This window comes from Musa acuminata, chromosome BXJ1-3 (assembly GCF_036884655.1).
Source record: "Musa acuminata AAA Group cultivar baxijiao chromosome BXJ1-3, Cavendish_Baxijiao_AAA, whole genome shotgun sequence".
In the NCBI taxonomy this organism is placed as follows: domain Eukaryota; kingdom Viridiplantae; phylum Streptophyta; class Magnoliopsida; order Zingiberales; family Musaceae; genus Musa; species Musa acuminata.
In genome coordinates this window covers 36,257,283-36,273,468 of record NC_088329.1, presented here as the reverse complement: position 1 = coordinate 36,273,468, position 16,186 = coordinate 36,257,283, and the positions used below count along the sequence as shown (strand labels likewise).

Genomic DNA, 16,186 nt, shown 5'->3' with positions numbered 1-16,186 from the left:
CAGCAAAGGTAAGAGAGTCGTCTATATCCAAGACACGTAGTCGTAAAGAAGATGCTGCTGAACATAACATCACAACAAGGCTCGCATCAATATACCCTTCTACGATAGCTTGATTAACACTAAGATATTAGATTTATGGATAGATCAACTTAATACTATTTTGATCTATATGAATATAACAATGAGGATAGGATGATGCTTGCAATATTTAAGTTGATTGTACATGCACTCGTACGGTGAAAAGTCTATCTTTAAACCAATAACAATGAAGATCATCATGAACATGATTCAAAAAACTTATATAAAAATAATTCTACACTATAAAATATCTCAAAGAAAGATGACGAAATTGACATTCCTTACACCAAAGGATCAATCCATGCAAGAATACACCATCGAGTTTCAATAATAAGCTATAGCACTTGAAATTTTCCTTGATGACTACTCGACAATGATGAAATACATCACCGACCTCCATGCTTAAATAATCACATATATTAACTTTTTTAAAACTCACATCACAACAATGAGCATGATGACAATGACAAAAAAAAGAAGAAGAATCGAATCAACACCAAGAAGAACGCAAAAAAGGCAAAAGGGATGCACCCAAAAGCCAAGTAGATACCCTGGGGCGATAAAACCTTATCTTCTTCTTAAAGAAATGATTTGTTTTATAATCAGTATAAAACTATAAGATATACACTAGAGAAGTATTAAAAGGTTTATCACCTCTTCTTGAAGAAGTGAAAAAAGATCAATCAGAATCGGCATACGATAATTATAACCGTAAGAGATGATCAAATCAAACTAGTACTAGTTTCACACTTAGATTTAAGTTTATTAGTGATGGCTAGATTAAAGGTTATAAAGTTAAATCCGACCACCAATCCATAAATTCAAGAAAAATTATTCACTCTCAAGATCCAAGTGAAATAAAATGTCATTGACACGATTGTTGACACTACAAGCCAAAAAAATCTCATCTCAATAAGCTTAGTATGAAAACTTGGACTCAATACCACTCCTCCCAAATCATATCAAATGGGTGGATCTACGGAGACATCAATATGAGGATAGATCACATGTGTATATTCAAATTTGTGATTACCCACAATTACATCGATGAGGTCACATGCAATGTGGTGCCTCTCGATATATGTCAAGTTATTTTCGAGAGTCCATACTTATGGGATTGAGAAGCTATCTACTATCATCGACCCTAGCAATACATGTTCCAGAATAAGAACAAAAAGTTCACCGTCAAGAAGGATCGAAGTAGATGGCCAATCGACCTCGTGACAATCGCCCAAGCAAAGAGGATGATGAACACATTCCGAAAGTTTGTGCTCCTACTCATTCGACCAATTACAATAGTGACAGAAGCATTAGCCTTGGCATCGGTCCACAAAACCACAAAAGATGAATGCCTATAGCAACTCATTAGTAAGAACCTGAAGCTTTTTGAAGAACGTAACGGTCTTCCCTCACGACATGCAATAGAGCACAAAATCCAACTTATCTCTAATGCCCCTTTATCGAATCTTAGTATGTACCAAAGTTCGATCGTGGAAAGCAAAAAAATCTGAAGATAAGTTGCTAAGCTTATCGAGAGTGGCATTAGTTGAGTTGTTCCCCTTATGACTCGTTGATAGTGATGGTACTAAAGAAAGATGAAGGTTGGTGCATGTGCATCGACTGTCATGCCTTGAATAAGATTACGGTGAAGAACCAATACATGCTATCATGGATTGGTGATTTAATGGACCAACTACAATCTACCATAGTTTTTATAAAGTTGAATCTCAAATAAGGATATCATTAAGTTTGAATCCAAGAAAAAGACACCTAGAAAATAATATTCAAGACAAGGCAAGGATTGTTGGGTGGTTGATAATACATTGAGCACCTTCATACAACTCATGAATGATTTGCTATGCCCTTAGGAGAATTCATCTTTGTCTGCCTCGACATCATCCTCATTTATAGCAAGTCACACGAAGAGCATGTGCAAAAGATGTTCGAGTCCTTGATTAAGCACCCACTATGGCTCAACCCAAAGAAATACGAATTCGATAAAAGAAACCTCATCTACCTTGACTTCATCATTAGTGGAGAAAGAATCTAGATCGATTTAGACAAGGTCAATGTGATCAAGAGTTGATGAAACCAAGGATAGTTATAGAAGTTCGGAGCTTTCTAGGCGTATGATAATACCTATGTAAGTTCATCCAAAACTTCTTTTGTTCTTACGGCTCCTTTACATTCTCTCACCAAAGTAGGTTAAAGATTCAAGTGAATGAAAAAGCATAATGATATGCTTCACTTGTTGAAGAGAAAAATCAGTGAGGTGCTCATGCTAGCCTTTTCGAATTTGTAATAATTGTTTGAGTTGGAGGTAGTCGCATTGGGATACACAATAGGATCTATTTTAATACAAGATGGTCGACTTGTGGCATACCACTCTAAGATGTTAAGGATCTCAAAAGAATTATCTCATTTATGGCAAAGAATTACACATGTATTTTCTATGGAAGGAGATAATCATCTATATCGATCATCAGCCACTTCAATACCTTCAAATATAATCCAAATTACAGCAAGCACGACACATGAAGTGGATGTCATATCTATAACAATTCAACCTGATGATCAAGTATAAAAATAGAGTATAAAACAAGTTAGCCAAGAATTTATTGTAACCTCCACTATGAGTCTTTGCTTGTCTATGCATATGTATGTTATACCTAGTTTTCATGAGGATTATGCAGACATGTACATGGAAGACTCAGAATTCAAAGGCATGATGGAGAAAGTCAAAACAAGAATTGACATAGAATTCATGCTATAAGGAGGACTGCTCTACAAAGGTGCTCAAACTTATGTATCGAAGAAAGCATATCACACGAATTAGATGCAAGAAGCATACTCATTGAAAGTTGTAGGACGCTTAGGCATAAATAAGACTTTAATAAACCTATAATAACATGTTTATTAGCCTCAGATGTAATAAGATTTGGCTCGATTCGTGCGAGGATGCATCCTTTGTAGCACTTCAAAATCGACTGATTGAAAATTAGGGTTGTATACTCTATTGTATATTCCATCTAATCATGGGAGAATATATCTATGGACTTCTTAGGTGGTCTACCTACGACAAGATAAGGATACAAATATCTATTTATAGCTATCGATAAGTTATCAAAGATGGTGGTGCTCATGCCTTACAAGAAGACAATCACTAGGGAAGGAATAGCTCAACTATTCTTTCAACAAGTATGGACACACTTAGGCCTTCCGAGTTTCATAGTGTCCGACCCATGACCAATGTTTCTCGAGCAATTTTTGAAGTGATGGATACCAAATTGAAGAAAGGCATAGCCTTCCATTCACAAGCTAATGGTCAAATTGAAATAGTGAACTACATCATGGCTCATTACCTTCGAGGATATAACTCTCAACATCATATGAAGACATTGGACGAATGTCTACCATACCTTTAGTTTACTTTCAATCAGATGGTATATAATTCTACTAACAAATCACTATTTGAAATATATTTGGGTTATTTATCTCAAAGTCCTTTTGATTTATAGTTTATAATCAATTCGGAATCACTATCTTTGATAAAAGCAATGCAACACAATAAGCCAAAAAAAATTTGGAGAACATTTACAAGATGCATGAAGAGATTTGAGAAGCAATTTCAACGAAGTCAATAGAAATACAAAGAACAACATAATTGACACCATGTTAAAGAACGATTATATGAAAGAGATATTGTATGACTATACCTTATAAAAGAATAATTCAAAGAAGAATGAAAGAAGTTAAAGCACATCTGATATGGACCATTCAAAGTCTTAAAGCTGATTAAAGATAATATATGTCAACTCGAGTTGTCGCCCTATATGGTTATGTATTCAGTTGTGAATATCGAGAACTTGAAGCCATTCGAGCCTTCTAGATGACAAGCCGAACAAAATACTATCATCTATCGAAGATTTAATGATCGACTAAGAGAAGCCCCTTGAAGAAGACATTATTATCGAGAAGAAGTCCACTACAACCCGATGAGGCATCAAAATTTTCTTTCGAATTGGACACAAAGGGCAGAAACCAAGTGTAGCAAGATAGTTCTTCGAAGAAGTTATTAAAGTTAGATTTTTCCAATTCTAAAGTAAGGTTGAACGAGATGTGAATCGCCTAATTAGGAGAGCCATGATCAGAGATGATCTCAACACTATTCAGCATTGTTTGGCTAAGTGAAACTCAAATTCTAGCAACCCACTAACCTTAATCCAAGTCCTAATAAGATTCGGAACAGGGCAACCCTCACCCAAATAGGAGCAGCCACCAAGAAAGGAGGGAGCGATAGCCTTACAAGAAAAGTCCTAGCTATATGTGCCCTATAAACTCCTTAAACCCTAAGGACTTAGGGTATTCTTCTTTCTATAAAACAAGAGGTGTGCCTTCATTTAAAGAAAAATAAAAGAAGTCTCCAACAAGGGCCCAGTTGGCCCTAGCTATACAAACTTTAGAATAAAGAAGATAAGAGAGAAAAAAGAGAATGAAAGAATTCTATCTAGAGCAACTCATCCTTCCCACCGTAATCATCATTCTATCGAGTTGCGATATATATTCAATTGCGAACATCTAGAACTTGAAGTCATTTGAGCCTTCGATGCTAGACGACAAGCCAAATAAGATGTTATCATCTATCGAATACTTAGTGATCGACCAAGAGAAGCCCCTTGAAGAAGACATTATCATTGAGAAGAAGTCCACTACAACCCGATGAAGCATCAAAATTATCTTTCGAATTGGATACAAAGGGCAAAAACCAAGTGTAGTAAGATAGTTCTTTGAAGAAGTTATTAAAGTCAGATTTTCCCAATTCCAAATTGAACGAGATGTGAATCACCTAATTAGGAGAGTCATGATCAAAGATAATCTCAACACCATTCAGCACTATTTGGCTAAGCGAAACTCAAATTCTAGCAACTTGCTAACCTTGATCCAAGTCCTAATAGGATTTGGATCAGGGCAACCCTCACCCAAATAGGAGTAGCCACCAAGAAAGGAGAGAGCGACAACCTTACAAGAAAAATCCTAGTTACACGTGTCCTACAAACTCCTTAAACCCTAAGGACTTAAGGTATTCTTCTCTTTATAAAATAAGGGGTGTGTCTCCATTTAAAGAAAAATAAAAGAAGTCTCTAACAAGGGCCCAGTTGGCCCTAGCTATACAAACTTTAGAATAAAGAAGATAAAAGAGGGAAAAGAGAAGGGAAGAATTCTATCTAGTGCAACTCATCCTTCTCATCGTAATCTTCTTCCTCGAGTTCCAACAGCCAAGGCTTCGCATCAAAGTTTCATCCAATTGCTGCAAGAAATCTCTAAAGCTAGTACCTCCTATCTAAACTGCCGAGAGTACCCATATGTTATCCAAAGATATTTTGTCAAGAGCACCCGGATTGAGGTATACACCAAGCAATGGAGGTACGATAGACCTACAAGAAAAATCTTAACTGTGCGTACCTACAAGAAAAGTCCTTAAACCCTAAAGATTATAACACCCCTCTCCTTATAAGACAAGGGATGTGTCTCATTTAAAGGAAAACTAAAGAAGTCCCAAGCAAGAGCCTAGTTAACCCTAGCTATTCTAGTCTTAGAATAAAAAAGTGAAAAGAGAAGAACAAAGAATAGAATTCTATATGGGGCAGCGTATCCTTCCCATCGTAAGATTCTTGAGTTTCAGCAATCAAAACTCTACATCAAAACTTCATCCAACTGCTAGAAGAGGTCCCTAAAACTTACTATCTCTTGTCCAAACTTCAAGAGGGGTTTCCAACAGTGAAAGAGGAGTAGACTGATAACGATATGCAAATTGTCGAGAGCACCCAAATATTATCCAAAGGCAACCCACGTTGTTATATAAATTATCTATAAACTTTCTATCACACTTTTAATTCTGTTATTTTAAATCTTATAATTAGTACTTTAGCTTTACAAGTAATAAATTTTATTATTTTAAAAATTTTATATTTGATCTTTTTGTGATAGTTTTTTCATCTACTAAGACTTTTACACAAAAGATGATACCCAATCAACGAATTATCAAATCTGAATCTCATATAGAGTACTAAAAGCCACCAACCATAGCAATCACCAACAAAATGAGACATGAAAAACACGAATGACTTCGACCCAATCAATATCACTCCAATTTTGTGGTCAAATCTGATTCTCTTCAGTTAATTTAAATACTTAATTACTCTTCTCTACTCCATATTTGGATATTCGTCAGCGCCTCCGTCGTTTCCATACCCGTTATGACCAAAAACCAATTGTCAATTCTCATATGAGGAAATGACGTACCGTTTTGTAACTTCGTTTGAACGGTCAGCACCTCCGTCGTGTCCCGCGCCGCCGCCCCTCCTCCTCCGCCCCCGCCAGCAGCTCCCGCCGTCGCCAGCACCTCACAGCTGTACGCGTCAGCGTACCGACGAAGGCCAAGGTGAGCGCGATGAAGACCCCCAATAGCACCGACTTCCATCGCCCGCCCCCGCCCGCGGCGCTGCTGTTCCTGGCGAGGGGCGGCGGCGGCGGGGAGCCGAAGCTTGCTCCGCCGTTCGACGAGGCGCTGAAGCTGATGAGGGGGTCCCCGAGGAAGCTGTCGCGGTCGAATGTGGCGATCTGGCCTGTCATCGGCACCGTCCCGGAGAGCCAGGGGTTGTAGGACACGTTGAACTTGTTCAGCTCGGACAGGCCGTTCAGGCTCGATGGCAATTTGCCGGAGAAGTTGTTCTGGGAGAGGTCTGAGGCACCGCAGGCCGCCGATCTCATGCGGGATTTCGCCGGACAGCCGGTTGCTGGAGACGTTGAGTATGACGAGTGGCAGCTGGCCTATCTCCTGTGGGAGACGGCCGGAGAGCCGGTTGCCGTCAAGTTGGATCATACTGAAATTCCTCATCCGGCCGATCTCCGGCGGTATCCCACCCGAGAATCGGTTACCGGAGAGCTGGAGGTAGCCGGATATCCCTCTGGTTAGAACTCGCGATAAGGAGTTGGAGCAGATCGGGAAGACCGCGTAACCCTGCAGGAGCCGATCCCAAGTAGTCCGGCATGTCCATTTCGTCAACAGCATGTAGACGAAGTTGAATCGCGGGTAGCTCGCCGGTAGCCACCGGTTCATGGTGACGCAATCGCCGGAGATGGGGGTGACATGGCGGATCTCACGGCGATTGGCCTCGAACGTTGGGTTTGGGTCCCTCCCAATCGCCGATATCTCCGGCGGTATCCTGCCGGAGAGCCGGTTATTGGCGAGGTTCAACCACATCAAGCTGCTGCAGTTGCCGATCTCTGGCGGAATGTTGCCGGTGAGATCGTTGTCTGCGAGAGTCAGCCACAGGAGGGATGTCAAATTTCCGATCGCCAGAGGGATCGAGCCGGTGAGGTTGTTGTACGAAAGGTCCAGTAACTGAAGCCTGGCCATGCCGCCGACCTCAGGCGGAATGCTGCCGGAGAACTCATTGTCGGCGAGAATCAAGATCTTGATCTTTGGCATCGTGGTGATCTCGACCGGGAGATTGCCGGAAAACCTGTTCTTGCTCAAGTTCAATGTCGTGAGGTCCGGAAGCTTGAGAATTCCGGAGGACTCGATCCCTCCGGTGTACTGATTCCCATAAAGAATCAGGTGATCCAGTGTCACGAACCGGCCGAAGATTTCGGGGATGTCACCGCCGAAATCGTGATTACTGAAATCAAGAAACACCAACTTGGAGCAATTCAGCAGCTCCTCTGGGATGGTTCGGTCGAACGCATTATTCCCCAGTCTGAGCGAGTTGAGCTCCGAGAGGGAGCCAATGCCCGACGGAACTTCTCCATCGAATGCATTGTCCCGCAGGTCCAGGCTTGTCAGCTTCGAGCAATTGGCGATCGAGCCGGGGAACGTCCCAGAGAAGTCGTTCATCGACAGGTCTAAGATTTCGAGGGCGCAATTGGACGTGAATGTGCTCGACGAAAGTTCTCCATTAAGGAGGTTCTCGGAGACCAAGAGTTCTCGGAGGTTTTGGCATTGCCATATATATCCATTGAATTGGTTGGAGCTCAGATCGAGATACTCGAGTTTCGGGCACCGATCGAAGCACCCCGTGATGTCGCCGGAGAAGATGTTGCTCGAGATGTTGAGGCTAACGAGATTGGCACATATTGCAGGGAAGTTGGAGCGGATACTGCCATTGAAGCGGTTGTTTGTGAGGTCGAGCATCACCAGATTGGTTAGGCCCGCCAAGTTCAGCTCTCCGCTGATGACGTTGCTGGAGAGGTTCAGATGCTCGAGGGCGCTGCACTTGTTGAGGTCGGCAGGGACGGATCCCCCGATGATGTTCGATGAAAGGTCGAGCCGGGTGAGTTCAGTAAGGAGGTGAAAGTTGGGGAAGATTTCTCCGTTTATGTTGGATTCTGCGAGGTTGATGCCGGTGACGCGGTCGGCATCGTTGCAGGTGATGCCGGGCCAATTACAAGGGGAAGAATCGGACGCGTTCCACCGAGCATAGGCCCCTCGGCGTATCGGATTGTTGGCTTCAAGGGAGCCCTTCAGCTGGAGCAGGACTTCTCTGTCTGTCGCGGCAGAGATTGCGTGACCTGTTGTCGAGGACCGAGCAAAAACAAGCGTTTGAGAAGAATGCTTCTACAGGATCTGACAGGGCATACTAAAAGAAATTGTGCATCAAACATCTGAAAAAGAAGATTAATGGTGTGTGCAAGGAATACCTGTGATAAGAATCAAGTAGATGCCGAGGAAGAAACAAGGAAGGAATCTCACTTCCTCTTTCGACATGTCCCAGCTACTATGATTGATGGAAGAGAAGACCGGTGCTTGTTCCTCAATCTATCTTCCCTGTTTCTTCGCTTTCAACCATCCAAATCCTTGGAATCAGATCAAGCAGGAACACTTGCCCTTCTTCCTCCCATGCTGCTATCACATCCTTCTTCTCAAGAGTTTCAGCCTGACAAGTAAGACTCTGACAAAGACTAGCGTCGTGCCATATATTAATTGCTTAGTTCAATTTGGTTTGTGCTTTGCACCGGCTTTGACTCCTTTAATATATTTTGTCTTGGTACAAAGGGTATGAACAGTGTTCAAGGAGGCTTAATTTGACAGCTTCAACAAACAAGCAGCAAAAGTTGAAGCTGCCAATGTTTGAAGACTTTGTAGGAGCAGCAAATTATAATTCGATTGGTGGGTGGACTAATTACACATTATTGTTTGATAAATTATAATTAATTAACTTTAGTATCTTAATTTTTATAATTTTAAAAGTTATATTACGATCCAAAAGCAAAATATTCAATCTCATTTCGTTGTGTATTAAAATATCGTAGGATTTACCACTGATATGATAATGTATTAGCGTATGGTATTTTCGATAACGTTGGTACGAGGAGAAATAAAATTAAATATTTTACTTTCGATATCCTAATATAATTTTTAAAAATAAAGATATTATGGGTAGTTAATTATAGAAGATAATATATAATTAGCTTTTGGAAGATATAATCTTTACCATTATGCATTGATAAATGTATTGCTAAAGCTAATTTAGGGAGGAGTTCCTGATTTTTTATTGAAGTTATTTGAAGAAAGGATTTATGTGCATCATATTATAATTATTCTCACATAGAAAAAATTATGATTACTTAATATAAAGATGCTAAATCATATAAATTATGCATGCACTATTTTGATATTTTTATTTTACATTATTGATTTTTTAATTATTCTTTTGGGAACAAAGCATATTGGTATCAAAACTTTCTTTCACTTAAAAGAAAAGATTTATATGATCATAAATCTAAGGTTGATATAAGCTTCAAGAGATTGGTATAAACTTTTGGAAAGCTAAAAATGCAAAATCTCATAAGGAGATTAAATGAAATTATAGGAGGAGGAGAAGTTGCGGAAAGATCAATATATATAATCTTATTCCGGCACAAAAGATGAACATCAAATTACATAATTTTGATAAGCCCAGAAACGCAGAGTTGAACTAAAATTCTTTATCCATCTAATTTTCCTTTTATATACCTTCAATTTCTGTGTGCGTGCTAACTTGTGCCAATCAATATGTTCCCTGAGCTGACACGAGTGCCACCGGAAGGACTAAGGCTGGCTTTGTTTGGACCTGAACGGAGACTTCTTGCGCCCTCACAGTGAGCTTTTTCTCTGTTACTATTACGACTAATAATAATAATAATAATAATAATATATATAAGGTGATTTTCTTTAAAAAAAAGTATTTTTTTCAAATGGGACTCTCTATTTTTTTTCCCAAATGATACCTCTTAATTTAAATAATACCTAAAATAATCCTCAATTTTTCATCAATTTTAAATTATTACAGTGTTTTCATTTGACTTATTTATAGGAATTTTTAATAATATTTATAGTATTTTTATTGATGTGTTAAAAGCACAATAAAACTATTGAAAAATATTATAAGTAACATAATATTTTTCTCGTAGATTATTATCATATCATATTGTTATATTTATAATTAGTTTAGTTAAAGTTAGATGTTCATTTCAATATCATATATGGTGTTTTCAAACAGGTTTTATTGTAATTTTATTTTGATAAAAAATTATAACAAGCTTTTTTTTAATCCAATGATGTTATTCTTAAACTATTATAAATATCTATTTAAATATTATATCAAATGGTTTCTATTTGTCTCACACACAATATTTTTTAATAACATTATAAAATTTTTATTGAAGTATTAAAAATATTATAAAATTATAAAAATATATATATTTATTGTGTCCTTTTAGTTTTCATTGCTCATTGATCATTATGATATTAAATTTTTATACTTGAGTTAATCTTATTAAAGGTATGAGTCGATTTGTATTATTTTTAGATTTATAGTATTATGACGATTAAAAAAAATATTATAACAGATCAAAAATACTATAACGAATGGAAAAAATAACTGTTAGGATATTTGGATATTCAAAACATTTTGAAAAAGTATTTTGGATATACTTTAAAAAAAAACAAAATTAGGCAAAATTAAACGGCGTAGGGCACATTAATCTCCAACTCTTTCTTCTGCGAGCGGTATGTGAGTGAGGCAGTAGCTAATGGCGATCTCCGGGAATCTCAAGGTGTTCGTCGGGGCCTGCACTCCGCATCCCAATTACCGCCCTCTCAACTCCATTCTTCCTTCCTCTAAGGTCGCGCTCTCTTTCTCTCTCTCTCTCTCTCTCTCTCTCTCTCTCTCTCTCTCTCTCTCTCTCTCTATCTATCTATCTATATAATTTAAGCCCTATGGAAGTAGTAAAGGTTCGATGGATTTTGCTTTCTGGAGATGTAGGAGTTGTCCCATGTGTGAGTTAGAGTGAGTTGCGGAGACTCCTCTTGCTTGAGATCGGTTTCGCATTACTTTTTCCTTTTTCTTATTTGTGTGCTGAGTCTCTTTTCTTGAATTATTGACAGGATTATGTTCTTAAAAGAGTAGATGAGGATGATGCTCATTGCATAAAAAAAATCCCCGTTTTCCCGAGACTTGTCGTTTGTAGAATCTGAAAAGCAGAAGACCTAATTTTGAGTAATGGAGGACAATAGATGGGAGGAGCTGTTGCGGAACACTAATTGTGAATATTAAACCCTCGTTCTGTCTTCTTAATGATGCACAACTGCGCTGCATAATTTGAGGGTAAAAAGCCATGGCCGACGCCGCATGGAAGCAATTCTTTTTTTGTTTTTCTAGTAAACATGTCTTAGTAAGTGATCGACATCGTGATCTAAGTGGAACATCTAACGTTACACTTGCGAATAATCAAGGGTTGTTCAGATAGTGGACAAATTGATGGAAAACCTTATAAAGAAAGTGGTATGCATATATCAAAAGATAATTTGTAGATTAGTGATGTAAGAGAGAAAAAAACCTAAGAAGATTTTTTTTAGAAGCAAATAAAATGGATTTGATGGGTCTTAGTTTTATTAGAGCATTACCTTTAACAAAGCTCGGTAGCGGGAAAAGATTTGCATAGTCATCCCACCTATGGTTGGGAGGAGATTCACTTTCTTGTTAGCATGATTTAGATACTACTCCTAATTACATAGAGTATATTCTATTATGCTTTTGAAAAGGTAACTGAGATTCCTGTTAATGTTTTTCTTCATGCCCTTAGTGCAACATCTAAACATTTATCCAAAGCACAGAGTCTTGAAGCAATATAAACCTCCTATAGTGTTGTATAATAATAATCATGATGCAAATGGTCATAGTTCACTTTGGTCTAGTTGCCGTTAGCTAATGGTTTACTTTAAACAGGGTCTGCAAATAGTCCATTCTACCCTTCGTTCTTCAGAGCTATATAGGCTCGTATAACCTACTCGTGCATATTTATGCATGTTTAGTTGCTTAAGGATTATGAATATCACAACAACAGCAACAAACTAGCAGTAATTTAGGATTATAGATATTAGAAGAAATAGCACTTTGTAGACTTAACAGGAAATGAATGACATGCAAATCTCTGTTGAATAACATTTCTAACCATACTTAGTAGCTTCTAACATATTGTCTGCAACAAAAAAAACACTGGCAACTGTTACTCCACTTGTGAATTGTCATAAATGCAAAATAAAAGAAAAAAGAAAATCTACCATGCACTTGAATGGAATTAGGGGTTCATTCGTTTACTTCTATGCTAAAGTTATTTTTGCATGTAATATTTTGAGTTATAAGAAGTTCTAGCTGCTTTGTTCTCATTACTGTTTTATTATGATTATATCTTTGGATCTTCTCTGTCCTCAGTCCTCTATAATTGAGAAGCATTTTATGCTCTCCTATAACCCAGGTACACTTTGGTCATTTCCTTAATGGAGCTAGTGATCTCAAAATTGCACATAAATGGCTGCATATGGAATCATTAGCTACTAATACAGCAAACCACAGCCAAGTTTGCCTTGGGATTGGAAGAAATAATTTGTCGCCAACGATAAACCAAGATGCTGACGGTAACCTTTTAAATGTTGTCAATATGAGCTTCTTTGATCGTCTTGGTTTGGCATGGAAATTATTATTTCCCACAACGAAAGCAAGAAGGAATACAAATGCAAGAATCGCAAAGCAGAGGCTTAAAATGATATTATTCTCTGATAGATGTTCAATCAGTGATGAAGCGAAGCAAAAGATTGTGGGCAATATAATCGAAGCCTTATCCAAATTTGTGGAGATTGACTCACAGGACAAAGTTCAACTTAATATGTCCACTGACACAGACCTTGGTACTGTTTATTCGGTAACCGTTCCCGTCCAGCGTGTGCTGCCGGAGCACCAAGATTCTGAAGAAGATTACAGAGGGAAAATATCAAGCACCGAGTATAAAGACACTGGAGGAACATCTGCCACCGTTGATGTCACGTTTGATTTCTTCCTACCAGATGAGAACTAAAGAGAAAATTATGCATTCAAATATATAAGAAGTTCATTCACGTTTCAAGGAAGAAGCAACATGTCCCCGTTGCCTGTTGCTGTTGTCGCTTATGTAACCATTGTGCCCCTTTGAATGCAGAAGCTTTGTAAATATCAGGAACTCTTATGTTGACTGCGTGTGCATGTAGTAGTGTAAAGAGTTGATGGATTCATTTCATGGCTTTGCATATGAACGTCTCTTATGCTTACATGTGAATGTACTAAAGGATTTTACTTTCTGCCTGCCCATGTCTCTGGAACCTGTTAATATTTGCAAAACTGTGCATGCTTATCTTGAATTCATCTCTCTTAAAACACAAAATTCAATGTCAAATTAGTTTTTTTACCTAGTTTTTGTTTATTAATGTAAAATACCTATGCTGGAGACTGTGATCAATTCATGAAGATACTTGTTATATGACTAGCATATTAGTATGTTATATTGCAATCATGTTTCTCTCCATTGTAGTTTTGCAAATTCCATATTTAACCTTAGATGTTCATGAACATAAGACAGGATGCAAGTAATTGAGCTGGGACTGGAATAATGATGCAAGGATCATTGGCTTGTTCATGCTCTGTTGAAGAATAAGGTGCTCTCCACTTTGGAAGAGAGACTCTTCTTGTGTTCCCAGTATTCGTCAATTGCAATTAGCATGAGACTCTTCTTGTGTTCTTGGTGCAGATGGGGAATGTGAATATGCTACTTCAAAAGTATTTGTCCCACTATGGAATTGTACACATGGATACATAAATAGACATATACATGTGTACCTGTGTTGTTTGTACTCCTTAAAGATAGAGGAATGTAATTTTTTTATAGTTGTTTCCTTCAAAGCATGTAATTTTTTTATAGTTGTTTCCTTCAAAGCTATGCAATAAAAGGCGCTTAATGTGATCCATTAATACATTTAAAGAAACAAACCTTCCCTCATCACTGATCATTGCCTTCAGTGGCAACATATTATTGCTAAGATGGATTTAGTTTCTATATTCCTTTCTGCGAGAGGAAACATAGGTGTATTTTCTAGAATGAAAATAGATTAAGAAAAACCTCTGCGCTTGCGCTAATGTGATGAGAGAAAGAGTCTTTTTGATAGTTAAAAGGATACATAAAGCAGATGATAATAAAAATTATTTGTCTCACAAACCGAAAGCTGAGCATTTACTTCTTATACGGGCACATTTTGACGTAGCAACAAACAAAGGACTTTTGGACCGACAAAGAACAACACCTCGGACCTAAACAAGGAGATCAAGCGACCTTCACGTTGTTCGGTGTCATACAAGTCGGCACCAAACACCACAAAGCTGCTCCACAAAATACAGGTTGGCGTCGAACGACGCCGACCCATATAGCGTCGGACACCTCGAGGTCGTTACGCAAAACTCGGGATGGTGCTGTACGGCATCAAGCCGTACGGGTCAATTGGCGCTCGACTACAGGGTACAAGTTATCCTCTCGAGGAGTCGATGGTCATTAAAGGACCGCGTATGATTGACCGCCCCATCACAGGTATAAAAGCCAACTCTCTTACGAATAAGAGGGGACTTCGCACACTCAACTCTCTCTTATTCCACTCAAAGCTAACTTAAGCTTTAAAGAGGTCGAGTCAGGAAATCTCCCTCCCGATCTCGACTTGAGTGCAGGAGCTCGGCGACGAAGAAGCAAGCCACTTGTCAAGAGAGAAAACTGCACTCGGGAGACGAGGCTAAAACTCAACCCGACCCGATGCTCACCACCACCACTCGAGCATCCACGTGGGCAACCTTGTACATCTGGGACTGGACCAAACCGTGCTGACACCTTGGTCACGATATAAAGGTTCACCAACAACTTCATATTTGATCAATCTAGAAAGTTCATGACCTAAAATATATTGTTAGCTCCTATATAAACACTATCGTTTGTAACTTATATAAATTGTATAATAATTTTGTTTTATTAATGGATAGGATCATTTAAACATATGCTTCATATATCTATAGTTAGAAGATATAAAATGATTATTTTTAATGATATGAGAAGATGTAGAAAATTTAATAAATTTTTTAATAAAAATTATAAATAAAAAATTAAATACTCTTAATTTTACTAAATATATAATTTTTAATATATTTATAATGATAAAAGTTTCATATAATAAATTTCAAATTGTTAGGACATATGACTTAATACATTGAACTCTAGGATGAATTTATAATTTAGGATAAAATAGTCGAATATTCCTCCTTAGCTAGTGCTTTTTGTATTTGCCCATTTAAAGCATGTATTCTTTGAAATTTAAATGTGAGGTTAAATAATTGATTAAAATAATAAAATACAATTTAGATATTTATAATTTTTTTAAAAATAATTTAGTGATAATCATAATTAGTAGTTGTTAGCTTAAGTTTTTCAAGCATATGATATATATATATATATATATATATATATATATATATATATATATATATATATATATATATATATATATATATATATATATATATATATATATATATATATATATATATATATATATATGCAAAGCCTAACATCTTTTAAGAATATATATGTGATATTAAAATTTATAATGGTGAATATGTTTTTCCCAAACTGTGGAGGGATAGATATGTAAAACCGTAAGACTCAAATGGCCGAGAGGCAAACCGACAACTTCCACATATATAACGAGAAGAAGCGTCCGTTA

The 16,186-nt window shown here is 37.6% G+C and overlaps 1 protein-coding gene and 1 pseudogene across 1 annotated transcript; one reads left to right on the top strand and one right to left on the bottom strand.

The window, feature by feature from the left end:
• Positions 1-6,187: 6,187 nt before the first annotated feature.
• On the bottom strand, positions 6,188-8,992 carry LOC135626727 (probable LRR receptor-like serine/threonine-protein kinase At1g74360; annotated as a pseudogene).
• A 2,106-nt stretch (positions 8,993-11,098) lies between these two features.
• Positions 11,099-13,736, top strand: LOC103979434 (cell division topological specificity factor homolog, chloroplastic). The gene is made up of 2 exons (XM_009395580.3): positions 11,099-11,244; positions 12,877-13,736. Exons 1-2 carry the CDS (start codon positions 11,152-11,154, stop codon positions 13,471-13,473), a joined length of 690 nt encoding a protein of 229 aa, XP_009393855.2. The 5' UTR covers positions 11,099-11,151; the 3' UTR covers positions 13,474-13,736.
• Positions 13,737-16,186: the final 2,450 nt, after the last annotated feature.

Bases quoted from the DNA above. Each gene is read 5' to 3' on its own strand.
- LOC103979434 (XM_009395580.3), top strand. From the start codon at position 11,152: ATGGCGATCTCCGGGAATCTCAAGGTGTTCGTCGGGGCCTGCACTCCG. The intron at 11,245-12,876 runs GTCGCGCTCTCT...CCTATAACCCAG, and splicing joins CCATTCTTCCTTCCTCTAAG to GTACACTTTGGTCATTTCCT.